This window comes from Heloderma suspectum, chromosome 15, assembly GCF_057233095.1.
Source record: "Heloderma suspectum isolate Gila_16-S chromosome 15, 16-S_ref, whole genome shotgun sequence".
NCBI lineage: Eukaryota > Metazoa > Chordata > Lepidosauria > Squamata > Helodermatidae > Heloderma > Heloderma suspectum.
In genome coordinates, this window is record NC_139472.1 from 4387124 (window position 1) to 4401959 (window position 14836).

The following is a 14836-nucleotide window of genomic DNA, read 5'->3' on the forward strand; positions in this document are numbered from 1 at the left end:
GGTCCAAAACATCTGGAAGGCTGAGGTCGGTTGATTCAGAGTGAGACATTCACGCGACAAATGGTTGCTGGGCTTTTAAAGGGTGGCGGGATGATAATTATTCCTACAATTAATGCCGCATCCACCATTTTCATTGATAACTGAGGGCCATGCATGGGTGTAAATGTAAAGATGCAAGAAGGACCTGGTGAAGGCTGGAGGCTTTGATTTTGGTGGGACCATGATTCCATCCAGGATTTCAGTCGGAACCAGCCAGAATTCTAGAGGAGCTATCCAAGGTGCTGAACCCATTTGGGGGATAGGGTTAGGTACCTTGGATAGCTCCTTTAGAGTTCTGGCTGCTTCTGACTAAAACGCAGAATGGATGCACAGCCCCACCAATCTTGGAGCCACCCGTCTCCACTGGAGGGCAGGGGGTCATTCAGATCTTGGACTGCAACTCCCATCAACTGTAGCCAGCATAGCCCAACCCTAGACAGCATAGAATTGCAGTCCAAGAACATCTGGAGGGGTACAGAGTCCCCAACCCTGCTATACACACTTACCTAGCTGGGAGAACACTCCATTAAGCTCAGTGGGGCTCACCTCTGAGAAGACACAGTGCAGGATTATGCTGTGATTCTGTTTCACACAACCAGATGCTTCTGGGAAGCTCCCAAGCAAAGTATTAAGAGAACAGCTTCCCACCACCACCACAGAAACACACACTGTTGTCCCCCAGAAACTGGTTTTTGGGGGCACACTGTGTCTGAAGCTGAAGGCTCCATTGCTATCATAGATGGTGACCGATCTCTCCGGTAATTTGGTGAGGTGCTGAACCTGTTTCAGCTGGAGGGCCAAATTCTCTTTCAGAGAAGCTCTCCGGCTGCATTCCAGTGGTGGGTGTGGCCAAAGACAAAGTGGGTGTGGCCCAAATCCCAGCATATTTCACCTTAGAGCTCTTGACTACGCCTTGGAAGAGGCTTTTCAACCTTTTAGAATGAAGGGGAAACTGCACAAAAGCTGGGAGACCATGATTGGTGGGTTGGGGGAAAGGAGGTGGGGCCAGGAGAAAGGGAGGGGCCACCTGGGGAAACCTGGAGGGCCAGATTTGCCCCCCCTCCCCAAGCAGGCCAAATTTGAGGTTCTGCATCCCCGATCTAAGGAAAGTGGCCAACATCACCTCTTGGGGACAGCAAATCCCATCAGTTATTATGCATTTGTCCTGAATCTACAATTAGTGAGTTTCATTAGGTGGCTCCAAGACCTAATATTATGAGACTGTGTGTGTGTGTGTGTGTGAAGGGGACAAATCCACATCTTTATTCTGCCCGCACCATTAATCTATTATGGTCCCCCCACACTCCCAGTCTTGGGAGTGGCAGAAGGTCCAGGGGAGAGGAGGGTGGGTAAATTGGGCTTACTCTGTTTGCTGGGGTGGCTGCTGTCCTTTTCCATCTCCCATTGCATCCTGGCATTTTGATGGTGAATTTGAATGCTGGTTCACTTTCTGCTTGTGAAGACAGCCAATGAAATAAGCAGATAGAGGAGCAGGTCATGCTGGTTTCCAAAATGCACAGGGGCTTACCGACTTGATGCTCACAACACCAAATCCATGAGATAAGCTAGGGAAAGAGAAAGCATCTGGTTGCTGGCCATCCCGTGAGAGAAGATTTCAATCCAAGCTTCTCCAGTTCATAGGAGCATAGAAAGCTTCCTTTACCAAGTCAAGTAATTGGTCCATCCAACTCAGTATTGGCTATGCCAGCCTTTCCTGACCTGGTGTCCTCCAGATGTGTTGGATGACAACTCCCAGAATTCCCAGCTAGGAGGACATGAAGTTGGAGAAGGCTGGTCTGCACTCACCCTGTTGGCTCTCCAGGGTTCCAGACATGCACTCTATCACAGAGCTGTGTTCCTTTCCTTAAAAATAAACTCAAGATTCCAGCCCCTCATGATTCTGAATGAAGGACTGGTTTAAAGATGAACATAAGAAGAAGCTGCCCTATACTTGGTCCGTCTGGCTCAGTTTTGTCTCCACCAGGGGTGGGGAATGTGTGGACCTCCAGATGTTTGTTGGACTGCAACTCCCACCAGCCCTAGCCAGCATAACCAATGGTGAGGGATGATGGGAGTTGCAGTCCAACAACTTCTGGAGGACTTCACATTCCCCATCCTGGTCTACACCATCCTTCCTTGACCTGGTGGGTTGCGTTGGACGATGTCTTCTACTATCCCAATCAGGTTGGCCAAAGGCTCTCCAGGGTCGGCTCTTCGGGAGTTCAGCCCAGAATCTTTCCCAGCCTTACCTAGCCCTGCTGGGGATTAAACCTGGGATCTTTGCATACAGAGCAGGAGCTCTACCACTGAGCTAAGCCTCTAGTATAACTGTGTAGACCACAACTCTCATCGTTCCTGATCATCCACTGATGGGAGTTGTAGTCCAAAGCATTGGGAGGGCCCCGAGTTGGAGAAGGCTACCATAGTTCAAAGCTCGCTCTATTATGCCATGTTGGGATTAGGTTGGACTGGAAGGGGGCAATGCCAAATTGTCCAAATTGGCAGCATTCAAAGTGTTCCAGTTGGAGAGTTCCTTAAAGCTGCTTGTACAACAGTAAGAACTGCAGCTCTTCCATTCTCCTGACTTACATTGCAGCTAAAGAAGCCACTTCTTTAGCTAGGTGACCAGCCAGATGGGCGATTAATAAATTTATTTAATAAATAAAAAAAATAAATTTCATTGTTCTCACTGCTGGGGCATGCAGAGGACTGGGATCAGGTGAACTGGAGTGGGGCTTCCCCCCCTCATCCCTCACCCCCTTTTTTGCCTCTTTCATCCAGGCAAAAGGACTGTGACATTAGCATTAATCCAGTGTTTTCAGAAAGGAAGTACAAAAGCAAAATTTCCAGCATGTGTCTTGTACAGGTACAGTGGAGGCTGGCAGTGAGTGCAAAGTTGTTGGATACAGACAGCCAGTCATCATTTAGCACAAGTATGCATATATTATTGATTATTAAGTATATTTCTTTATATTGTGCCATCAAGATACATGGGATCTTACAGGGTAACAAGGCAGACCCTTTCTCCTGTGGAGTTTACAATCTAAGTTTTGACAGGAGTGGCACAGCGATGTTGCAGGAACTAATAATTAACCAGGTTTGGAATACGAACATGGCGCACTTTCAGTGCTCTTGAGCCAGGCACCATTTTCCCGATAGATCTTCTGCAGCTCGGATTGCATTCCTGGGAAATGTTCTCACATTTCTGGGGACAGGGAACCTGGGAAATGCAATTTCCCCATGGCACCCAAGTCCATACCAACTGAGGAAGTCGTGGGATAATGACAAGTCCCAGAGTATCTGGCACCTAGGATGGGATGTTCCAGTGTTTCCAACACTAAGGAGGGAGAGGCCTAATGATTGTCTTATTAAGAGGTTACACACATCATGGCACATGCACTACAGTAAATTTACCATTGGGTAAATGGTTGCCTGTAGACAGAGAGCAGAAGAAGAGCCTGGAGCTGAACTCCATCAACTGATGGCTTCCAAACCTGTGAGAGTACTCTGCAGTTCCAACTGCCTGTTGGCAATTTCCGTTGCGAGGTGTTCTCCCACCCTTTGTGCTTCGAAGGACACAATCCTATGTGTGTTTAGACAGACAAAAGTCCGACAACTCCTAGCATGCCACAGCCATGTCTAAACATGCACAGGACTGTGCCCTTAATGGCTTCCTAGAAAGGGGACACTGGGTCAAAAGTTTAGCAAGTTGGCTCAAAATTACATCCTGGAAGCTTTGAGAAGAAGGAAGGGAAGGGAAGGGAAGGGAAGGGAAGGGAAGGGAAGGGAAGGGAAGGAAGAGAGAGAGAGAAAGCAAGAAAGCTAGCTTCCTGCTATATCCCAATCTCAGGGCCCCACCTTTGGGGCAGATAGGGTGGATGGAATGGGGAAATTCATTCAGTTCACATTTTAGTGCAAATGTATCTGATTTCATACTTTTGAATCATTATGCACACTAAAATTCAGTTGCCCTTCAAAATGTACACTTCACCAAATTTTGCACTCAATTTCTCTGAATAAGAATAGTAATAATAATAATATATTATTATCAATAATAATAATAATAATAATAATATTTTTTTTAAAAAAGTATGAGAATTAATATATTTAGGAAAATGTTCAAAAATGCACTGTATTAGGAAAATTGCTTGCAAAAATATGTTTGTATTAGGCAAAAAAGGAGAAAAGTGCACCCAAATGCCTAAGTTTTGTGTGTACTTAAAACACAAATTCTCTGAGTTTGGGATGAACCACACTGATGACTTGAGAAATTCTTAAAATCCAAGACAAACTGAACTGAACTGAGGTTGGAAAAATGGGAAACTTAGAGAAACCTAAATTGATAGATTCATCCATTGCTTGGGGGTGGGGGTGCTTAGCCACAATTTCTGTCCTTCTGTAGGAAGGTTCAGGGAAGGGGTTTGCTTTTGGCAGGAGGGCAAGAACCAGGAGTTGTATTGGGGTCAGAGCCAGGATTCAGGAGCCAGGGCACAGCAGAACAGACCACTGTTGCCCAGGCAAATTCCCCACCCAAATAGGAAGCTTTTTATATCCCCTTTCTCTTTGGGAAGACCCAAATAGCTACCTTCAGTGGACAACACAAGGACAGAACCTGAGGACATTTTGTTACCCAGGAAGATGCTCCAAATCACAGTGCTGGCAGATTACATGTTGGGGAGCCATGCACAGAACCACAGATTGTGACTCTAGCTTCAGTGGCTGCTGACACAGGATCAGTTTCCCTGTGAAGAGACTTTTAGAACATTTGTTGTACCTGTTACTAAAACAAAGACAAATCAGGGAAGACAGACAAGCACAGGCAGGCACCCAGGTGGTGCAAATCTGCAAAGCAGCCTCACTTTCCCTACAAAATAAACTTCACTCCCAAGACCCAGCCTCCCCCTTCAGGCATGCGCATCAGTGACACATGGCACATGAAGAGTCTTGATGCACTCGGACAGATAGTCCCACAGTCTTCTTTTGTGCAGTGTATTAACAATGCATGCGTGTGCATCAGTAAAGGGTGGGGAAGATTGCAAATGAGGGCAAGGAACCCAAAGCCATGGCAAACATGTGCATGCTCCAACTCTGTTTAATGTTTGAAATTCAGCAAGAGTGGAATGTAGAGCAGAGTGAACCAGAGGATGTTAGGAGCCGCTGGGATCTGTGGACAGCACCCCCATGTGGGGGTGAACAGCAGCTTCTCAGTGAGCTGCCTTAAAGCTCTGGACTGGCTGCACCCACCCAGGCTCGCCATTGGCTCCTCCTGGACAGAAAGGAGCATGAAAGGGCTTCCTGTGGCAGTTCAGTCTTGCTGGAGCAACATGGGCTTCTTGACCTTTGGTGCATTCCTGTATCCTTTGGTCCTGACTTCTGGATTGCTCGCCCATGCCCACGAACAGCCAGCTCAAGAAAGGCCCAACTGGAACAGGAAGTCCTCTTATACTCCTTCCTGTCCAGGAGGCTGCAGTTCAGTGCCTTGCCACATGGGGCAGCCACACAAAGATTCAGCCGCCCCTGCCAATGTCTTGGACTCTCGTCCCAGGTTTGCCACGAAATCCCTCCTAAAGTGAAAACGTGGGCTGACTTTATTTATTTTTCCCTTTTTCTTCAGAGAAAAGATTTATAGACCTGTTGAGAGGAAAGTTAAAATAATTTTGACAAGTTCTGTGAAACCTCTCAGGTGAGCAGAACGTACGAGCAGGTCTGCTAGATCAGAGCATGGTTTCCAACAGTGCACAGCGACAAGCAAGGCAAGAAAGGGATAGCCTTCCCCTGTTCTCTGTCCCCAAGCATTCAGGCAGGACAATCAGCTCACGCTCTGCTCTTGCACTTACTGTAGCATGCATGCATGTGCTAGAGCACTGCACATGTACACTAAGGCATAAGAGCATGAGCAGTGAGTGCCATTGCTTAGTCAGAACAGCATCACCCACACAACTTGGGGCAACGCCTACAGCTTCCAGAAGTATAAAAAATATTTAAGAAAGAACTGAAGTGGAGGTGGGGGTGGGACACCCTAAAAACAATCTATTGGGGTCTGAACATGTTCATTGGGCACAGAATGCTTGACTGACTGTTGGGAGGACAACTGGGTGCAAGAGGGATTGGGCCAATGAACTTCTAACATCATGCACCTTCCAGGTTTCATCTCTCCTTTTCTCCATCGTTGGGGTTCTCCCCTTCTTTCATTACTTGAAAAGAAGGGTGGGTCAGTTCAGCATTTGCGTCTTCCTTTCTTCCACAGGAGATGCCACCTACCTCGACATCTTCCGAGAGTTTTCTCACATGGCGTCGAACAATCCGGAAAAACTCAACCGCCGAAGCCTCCACTTCAGTCATTCCTACAGATAGCTGTCACCATCTCCTTTTCTCCTGGCAGTGGCAAATCCTTCCAGTATCAAAAGGAGAATCAAAGGTGCCCGCCACATATGAAGTGGAAGGGATGAGACTGAGATGGCTGGTTGCTGAAGACACCGGTCCATCCATGATGGGGACCATTCTGCACAGGGTCTCTATCTGCTCCACAAGAATTGGCATTGATTGCTACAGCGCCCCCATCCTGTAACCAAGTGGCTTTCTGTCCCTCAAACTTTCCCTTGCTCCCAGACATTTGAATAGGATACTATATTTGCAAACCTGTCCACCAAAGTTACCAGCCCACATATAATTGTTTGTGATCTGAAAAAGAAACAACAACAACAGAGAGAACGTACATTTCCTAAAGCTTTTCTCCTTGGTGACCTGGAGGTCCTTTCCACTCGCCAAAGGTGAGCTGGCAACTGGCTGTTTGCAAACATATGGTGAGTAGCCATTTTTAAAGTGGCTGCTAGCCATGATGGTATATGCAACCTTCAGGTGCAAAGGTAGCGTGCCATTGAGTACCAGTTGCTGGAGAACAACAGTGGGTGAAGGTTATCCTCAGGCCCTTCTTGGGGGCTTCCTAGAGGCATCTGGTTGGCCACTGTGGATACTGGGCTACATGGACCTTTGATCTGAGCCAGCAGAGAAAATGTGGCTTCTTGTGAACTGGTGTGGCCTTAAAGAGGAATATATTGGCTGCTGATTTTCTTACTTTGTCCTTGCCTTGCCTTGCCTTTCTTCCTGCCTTGTTGCTGCCTTCCTTCTTCTCTTTCTCTCCCCCTCTTCTTCCTTTTTTCCTTCCTTCCTTTTCCCCTTCCTTCCTTCCTTCCTTCCTTCCTTCCTTCCTTCCTTCCTTCCATGCTGTAACACTGGATCTGAGGGAGCAGATCCATGATGAAACATTGGATCCCGCAGCAGAAAACGATATGTGTGGGAGATAACACAGCTCTGCCACAATTCTGAAGTGATGCTGTGTCACAACCAGCTATTCGCTCTTCTCAGCAAGCATGAATTGTTCAGGAGACTATGAACGTTCAAGAGACTACACCCTCTGTTGCCTGTGATCATGTTTTGGAAGCTGGCTGGGCCCCAGCACCCTTGCAGGGCACACCCCACTGATGCCTGCCTGGTTTCCCCACCTCTTTTTCTGGTCCAGCACTCTGAGCAGGGCCAGGTGGCTGGGCCTGGACACCTTTCTCATTTCCCACAGTGCCCCTGACCTGGTGTCACTCTGGGGCATTCTGGGGAATCAAACGTGTGGCTGGCCCCAGTGCCGCTTGGAGTGCTGCCGCCATGGTCAGGCAAACCTGCAGGACCCCCTGGGCCAGTTCGCATGTAACGGCAAGCCACCCGCTACCCTAAAAGAGTCCATTGGTTCTGGGTGGCTTCTCAGGCACCCCAACAGCCCACCCTTGGCAGGTTTGCACGTAATGACAAGCTACAGGGTGCCCCCACTGTGGCTTGAATATTCAAGATGATGGCTGTGGAAGCAACAAGAAGCCCCGAGGGGAAATTCCCCCACGGTGGCTTCTTTTTATGTGCGGACCCACTCACTGACAGAGGGGGAGGCCACCAAAGGACACTCTGCCCAGGACCCCCTTCAAACCTAGAGACAGGCCCTGTCTCCACCAATGAAGGGAGGCCCACTTCCTTCAAGCACTTAAGGACTGTTGCCTTAAGCTATCCCGCTGACAAATAAAATAATACAGGATTTTCTGTGTGTGTGTGTGTGTGTGTGTGTTTCTTCTTCTTCTTCTTCTTCGCCTGGCTTGGTTATTATTTTTATTTTTAAAACCTTGTACTTTTGTTTCATAGTTACAAAATGAAGTTGTGGGAGAGCCTGGTACAGGTACAGGTACTGGTACAGGCCTCCCTCTTCAAACTGCCTCTCATGTATAGAAATCCTTGTTTATAATATGCTGCAAATGTAATATATCTCCGGGCAAAAGAAATGTATTTTTTAAATGTTGCGCTGGGACGGGGGAAGAATTGGGAGGGGGGAGGAGAGGGAGGCCTTGAGAGGCAAGCCTTATTTACAATGCTATAAATAAAGTTGGGAGAGGTTTTTCTTCCAGGATGCTTGATAGTGCTTTCTTTTCGCTATTCTGGTCTTTTGGCCAGGTGAGAACGTTATGTCACAGGGCATTTTGTACAGTGAGCTTTATTGGGTACGTGTTTATGGCTTTGAGTTCAGCTGCCAAATAGGATTGTTGTTGCTGCTACTGTTCCTGAAAAATGTGAGTTAGAACCGGTGTGTCTCTGTGTGTATTTGTATATATTATATAATATTTATTTAGACACGTTTTCCCCCCCACAGCTGACTGTTTTACATCACATCAAAGTCCATGAACCACGACCTCTAAACATGAACCAGAAATAATTATTACAAAAAGTTAAAAAGATGAGAGCTCACTAGGAACACAGTCATAGAAAACAGAGCGGCCACTCCGTCACTTTCATCATTTCACAGACCAAAGAGTGCCCCAGAAGAGGAGTGTCTTTGGAGCTCCTCTTCCGTTTGTTCAGCTTTTGAGTATCACTCTAATGATGAAGCCAGGTGCCGAGTGCAGATAGCTATGCAGACAAACCAGGGCAGTTGAGAAACAAGAGGGCAGGATACACACGCTTGGGGGATCCCTGAGCTTTGCAAAAGAATGAAAACATCTTTGGTAGGGGGGAAAGAGTCTAAGAAGACAAAACCAAACAAAACTCCAAAGTCAAAACAGTTCAATGAAGACTAAACATGCTCATTAGCTACAGAATTTAGCATGTCTGCTGGGTGGGGGAGGGAAGAAATGGAAAACCAGGGTGGTGGGGCAGAGGGTAATGCAGTATCCTGGAAGAAGTTATGACCAGCTGGCACCTTGAACAGGAGCATTCCATGCTGTGGCATTTTGTTGCGTGTTCCATGTGCTTATTTCTAGAAGCATTTCTAGCCCATTTCACAATGTTGATGCACGACTGGGATGCGTGATTTATCCCGTCGTAGAAGACTATAGATTTTTCATGTATGGATCTTTCATGTATGGATTTGCACGGGAAGCTTGTGCAAATCGAGCAGTGTTTGAATGTGAAACTTGCTCACATTTCCCCAAATTTGTGCAAATTTCCAAATTTTGTGCAACTTCCCTCTATAGACGAAAACAAGCTGATTCCACCCACAGGGGAAATTTCTGCAAATTAGGAAATTCATGCAGAAGCGAACTGGGAAAGTTGTGCAAATTGAGCACGAGTACATGCCCGGCGATTTGTGAACATTTTTGGCAGGCACGTGCTCACGCTTGTGATCATAGTCAGAGTTTCAAACAGGGCATGCTCACATTTTTTGCGAGCAAAAACTAAATATTCATACATCCCTATGCAATGCTGACTACACAGTAAGCCTGGCTATCTTTACATGTGAGGATGAACTGTTTCTACTGTTTGTTTCAGCTGTTAGTGGATCTACACCATTTACGCCACATCCCCCAGCAGGTGATGTGGGTTCTTTGGACACTTGTGTATAGTTCTGTCTCTTCTTTCTTTGTACCAGCCCTCTGCCCCTCTGTGGCAGCTTGCACTGAAAGTGTAAGGAGGTAGTCATGACTAGTTCTACACTGTAAGAAAGACTCACCTGCTGATTTCTACAGATCAAATTGGTGTTAAAGGGAGGTAAGTGAAACCTGCAACAGCATGTTGCAGTGTGGAGTGTGCCTGCTCCATGCTCTCTAATGGTGTGCTGAAAATGTCTTCTGAATTATTTGCCAACCATTCTCATTCAATTTGATTTTAAAAAAATGCTTTTGAAAGAAATTCAGAGGAGAAGAAAATTTGGGTAGAATTCTGGTGTTTACTTTAGTTACATCCTGGCCAAGAGTTATGTGTGACTGTGAGAGCCCTATCTTTTATTGTACATTCATCTCTCTGGCGGACTGCAGCCTCCCCAGCTTCCTATGCTTCCATTAAAGCCCAAGGGAAGACTCCTCCCAGAGGCCTTTTTCAGATGAGGAAGCTCAGGCAGCTGGGGAGGCTGCAGAGCTATGGAGAGATGTATAAAGAACAAAAAACACATAGCACCCTCAGCCAGCTTGAGGTGCAAATGTAAAAACACCACCAAGAGAAATTCTAAAGAAATCCTAAAGCACTCTGAGAATGAGGCAGAAAAACAGAAGCCTCTTTTGCAGGGAAAGAAAATGTTCAGGAAATTGGAGAACAGATTTTGGCACAGGATTAGTACCTTTCTGCAGAGCACCCCATTCCATGCCTCGTCTTACCCAGTTGTCACTTTTTTGTCCCCAACAGTCAGTCAGCATTCTATAGCCAATGAGTATGCTCAGTTATTATTAGGTTGTTTTTGGCATTCCCCCCTTACCCTTATGTTTTTCCCCCTAAACGTTTTTAGTACTTCTGCAAACTTTGGGGTTCCCTCAACCTTGGTGTTACAAACGGTGCTCATTTGTTTTATTTTGGCTTCATTTATTTGTTACTAGCTCCCTCTTGTGAGCGGATGGTTTTGCAACCTGGTTTTAATTCTCAGTTATAATTCAGTTGTAATTTATATACAAAATGTATATTATATGAGTACAAAATGTATTTTGTATATTATATACAAAATGTGCCTTTCCTTCAGGTACCACGGCAATGGAAGGGGCCCCTCTTAACCCGTCTTGTGCCACCTGAGGCCGGGAACTGAGATTTTGTGTGAGAGATCATGCTCCATGCCAAATTTCACACAGATAAACGACACTTGGTAGAGATAAGACATCAACGCATTTATTTATTTACTTACTTCTTACTTACTTATTTATTTACTTTAAAGGGCCCTTATGTCACCCAAGAAGCAAATTGTCAGCAGTCCCATTTTGTGGATAAACTGATGAAGGAGCAGGCAGAGACACTATGGAGACAGATATACCAGTCTTGTCACCCGTTAGAAATGCAGCTTAACAAAATGGCCGCTGTGCCCTGCAGTTGGCCACTGGGTGATTCTTGAATTGTGGGTTGTAGGTGAAGAGATTCTTCCGGAAACAGCTGGCAGCTTTTTGGTCACACTCACATACCATCTTCTCGCAGCGGTCCCTTGATTTGACTGTAAAGAAATGAGACACTGTCATTTCAGCAGCAGTTTCTACGGAAAAGGGTGCCACAGGGAAGCACGACACGGGGTAGACTCCCTAGATGGAAACCCCGCATGGCCACGTGGGATTATTTCTCCCAAGCACTGCTACTTCCATCCAGCTCTCCAGGTCAACTTCTGTCCTACTCACCACACTTAATTTTATCCCTCTGGGCATAGAACCTGTATGTGTGGACACGTGGGTTGCAACCAAACATCTCTGCTTTGTTGTAGCAGCAATCATGGCTGTGGCAACACCTGTGGGTGAAAGGAAAGTCAAGAGAGAGGGGAATAGGTACCATTCAGGCCTGGCGTCAACACCAGGGTTGGTATCAAGGGTAGGCATCTAATACATTGGCTCCACATCAGAAAGGAGACCCGGTGATTTCGACATCTGAAATCGACTGAGAAAATGGGTATGGGGAGAATGGTAGAAGCATTCCTACTCTCGGCCTGTTTCTGCAAAGATTCCTGCTTCACAACCTCTTAAGTGTGAGACTGCCCCGAATGTAAACCCCCAAGTCTTTTGGAGTCAAAGGGCAGGTTGATACCTCAGAGGTGATGAGATGGGCAGTGCAAGAAATCTCAGGTGAGCCTTACCTGTCAATGGCATCTACGGGGAAACCTTGGGTCCCTGGTCCGCAGTGGCATCCGTAGTTGGTGAAGTTGGCCAGGCTGAAGGTGACGGTGCTCAGCTGGATCATCTCGTTAAACTGAGAGGCGATACCGGTCCCTATAGCTGCTCCTGGAAGAGCAACACTCCATTCTGGGGAGGAGGGGAGAGAAGGTGTGGGGAGGGTTGGGTGGGGAGGAACCAAGGCAGGGCCGCAGACTCTCAGGGCTGGGGTCCTAATGTGACCCTCTGGGTAGGGATGTCAGAGGAATTTGGGGGTGGTAGTGGAGCTCAACGAGCTTTGGTTGGCTTGGCCCCCAGGACTTTGGTCTGTTTTCTGGTGACTGGCCTGATTCAGTCTGTAGCAAGTTGGGCCAGTTAGCGGATTTGGGGTGTTTTCGCTTAATTTGCACAAATCGCAGCTGATTTTTTTTTGCAAATTTGCGTGAATTGCATAAAGTGCGGCTGTAACTTGTGCAAATCCCACAATTTATGGCTGCAATTTGTGCAGATTCTGCAAATTGCAGCTGCAATTTCTGCAGATAATGTAAATTGGCACAAATTTCAGCCAGTTTGTGCCAATTCCTTTGACACTGCTATGCCTTTCTGGAGCGAGAACTTTGCCCTGCTTGCCTTGCCTGACTCTGCTTTACTGGTCCTGGATTCCGGCCCTGACCCCCTTACACTTGGGACAGAACCCTCACACATCTGCTGCAATTGCTTGGTACAGAGCTGCCCCTTCATGAAAAGACTGGGAGTAATACTGAACATGTTTAAGAGCCAGATATGTGCAGTCAAGGAGACTGGACCAGCATGTCTGTGTCCTTAGGCTAGAAGGAAGCTAACAACAGGAGGAATTGGCTTTAAAAGGGAAATAGGAAAATGCAGGGGTTACTTTAGCTATTAAAGCTAAAGTAACCTCCAGGTTCAGAGGCAGTATACCTCTGAATGCCAGTTGCCATTTTTTTTTGCTCCACAGGAAGCATCGCCCTCATCCTACTGGCTTCATACAGCGACACAGGATGATATGGCATTGTTATAAAGCCAAGTCAGAGTGATGGCAATCTTTCATGCCTGCACTCTGAAACCTTGTGAGAAACATATGGTGCCTGCCATCAACTAGTCTAGGAGTGAAATTATTACCACCAGATGGGCCATGAAACAGGTGACGGAAAGCAACAAAGATGAAGGGGAGAAACCGTCCCTGCCTCCACCCACCCCAAGCCCTTACTTTTGAACAGAAATGTTATCCGAGAAGAATTTGGGGTCTGTCTGCTCTAGAAAGAGTTATAGTAGGGGGATTCACTTACCACAGGCCAAAGCCAGTATGAAGATGACGGAGTTCTTCATCTCTGCAGCTGCACGAAAGCGATCTAGGAAGGGTCTTGTCGAGCTGTCAAAAAGAATGGCTTTGTACCATCTCTCTGGGGTCTGTGTCTGCTTATATAAGCAAACTCGACCTTTTTGTAAGTTGTCCTCTCCCTGCAACCACAGTTCATAATAATAATTACACTTGAGGGCCAAAGCAAAACAAACCAAAGCAAGGGACCATAATTATCTAAGAAGCGGGACTGAGAACGTTTGGATATTTTTCTTAGGTGCAACGGTGGGATGTGGGTGGAGTATTGGTACCAGCCCGTCTTTACTCGTGACCACCGCTCCTTATTTTTAAACCTGAGAAACTGTGCATCAAATGGTGAGAAGCTGGATAGAAGTAGAACGGCTGCACTATTTTAGTGATCTATCATCTTTCCAGCCTGTATCAATTCCACATATGTATGCCCCCAAATCCATTCCCACCCCCGTTTCTGCATTAATCTGCCTTTAAAAAAAAGTTTCACATGACAATTCACATATAATTACATATCTATAAACCTATCTTCTCTCAAAATGCACATTTTCAAATCTACGTTCTCACAAAATAAGGATTTTAACACTGTATTTTGATGCATTTCAAGTAATGAGAAGTTCATCGGAAGTTGGGATGTATGAGAAATGTGTTTGAGTTCATCTTTTATGAGAATTTACCCACCTTCCAGACCCAACTACATCTCACTAACACAAGATGTGGTGATGGCCACCAGTTTAGATGGCTTTAAAAGGAGAATAGAGTAATTCTTTAATTAATAAAATTATATAATTTAATTTTTGTGAACCGCTCAGAGACCTTCGGCTGTTAGGTGGTATAGAAATGAAATGAATAAATAAAATAAATGATTCCTGGAGAAGGCTATCAACGGCTACCACTCCTGGTGGCTCTATGCCACCTCTATTCTCAGACACAGTATGCCTATGTACACCAGTTGCTGGGGAACATGGGCAGGAAGGTGCTGTTGCATTCATGCCCTGCTTCTCTCTCTCTTTTAATGCAAGCAGTTCATAAATATCAGCCAATAAATAATGTATTGAAGGGAAGTGATTTCTTTAATTGCAAAAAGTTGTTTGAACTGAAGGGTTTGGGTTGGTTTCAAATTCTTCTTCTCAGATTGCCAGCAGACTGTGGGCTTGAAGTTACTACAGGAGCACGATTTCCTTACAATCAATGGACGGTCCACTTCCCCCCGCTGTTGGTTAATTACAGGTTCTTCTGGCTGTGCTGAAAAGTGGAAGAAAAAAGGTACAGTTGATCATAGGTTGCCTTCTTTTCTATTTCAGTCCCCCGGTGATCAGTGCCTCGAAGGTAAACAAACATCACATCAGTGGGAAATGGGCGTTGTGTACTTATC

At 46.2% G+C, this 14836-nt stretch overlaps 2 protein-coding genes across 2 annotated transcripts in view; one reads left to right on the plus strand and one right to left on the minus strand.

Annotated features, from left to right (window-relative positions):
* ACAP3 (ArfGAP with coiled-coil, ankyrin repeat and PH domains 3) overlaps positions 1-8648 on the plus strand; it is a 175658-nt gene extending 167010 nt beyond the window's left edge. Inside the window, exon 26 of the mRNA XM_084821581.1 lies at positions 6287-8648. Within this exon, the coding sequence (XP_084677707.1) occupies positions 6287-6393 (107 nt within the window). The 3' untranslated portion in view covers positions 6394-8648. The remainder of the gene's footprint in view (positions 1-6286) is intronic.
* A 2485-nt stretch (positions 8649-11133) lies between these two features.
* Positions 11134-13497, minus strand: LOC146335220 (phospholipase A2 homolog otoconin-22-like). Its single transcript, XM_084822360.1, has 4 exons — positions 13421-13497; positions 12098-12263; positions 11649-11755; positions 11134-11470 (listed from the first exon to the last, which is right to left on the minus strand). The coding sequence occupies exons 1-4, from the start codon at positions 13458-13460 to the stop codon at positions 11325-11327; spliced, it is 459 nt and encodes a 152-aa protein (XP_084678486.1). The 5' UTR covers positions 13461-13497; the 3' UTR covers positions 11134-11324.
* Between the last annotated feature and the right edge of the window lie 1339 nt (positions 13498-14836).

Excerpts from the sequence above, each read along its gene's own strand:
- LOC146335220 (XM_084822360.1), bottom strand. The coding sequence starts at position 13,460 with ATGAAGAACTCCGTCATCTTCATACTGGCTTTGGCCTGTG. Across the intron at positions 11,756-12,097 it reads CCCGTAGATGCCATTGACAG|GTGTTGCCACAGCCATGATT; the intron begins GTAAGGCTCACC and ends TTTCACCCACAG. Across the intron at positions 11,471-11,648 it reads GAGGGATAAAATTAAGTGTG|TCAAATCAAGGGACCGCTGC; the intron begins GTGAGTAGGACA and ends ATTTCTTTACAG.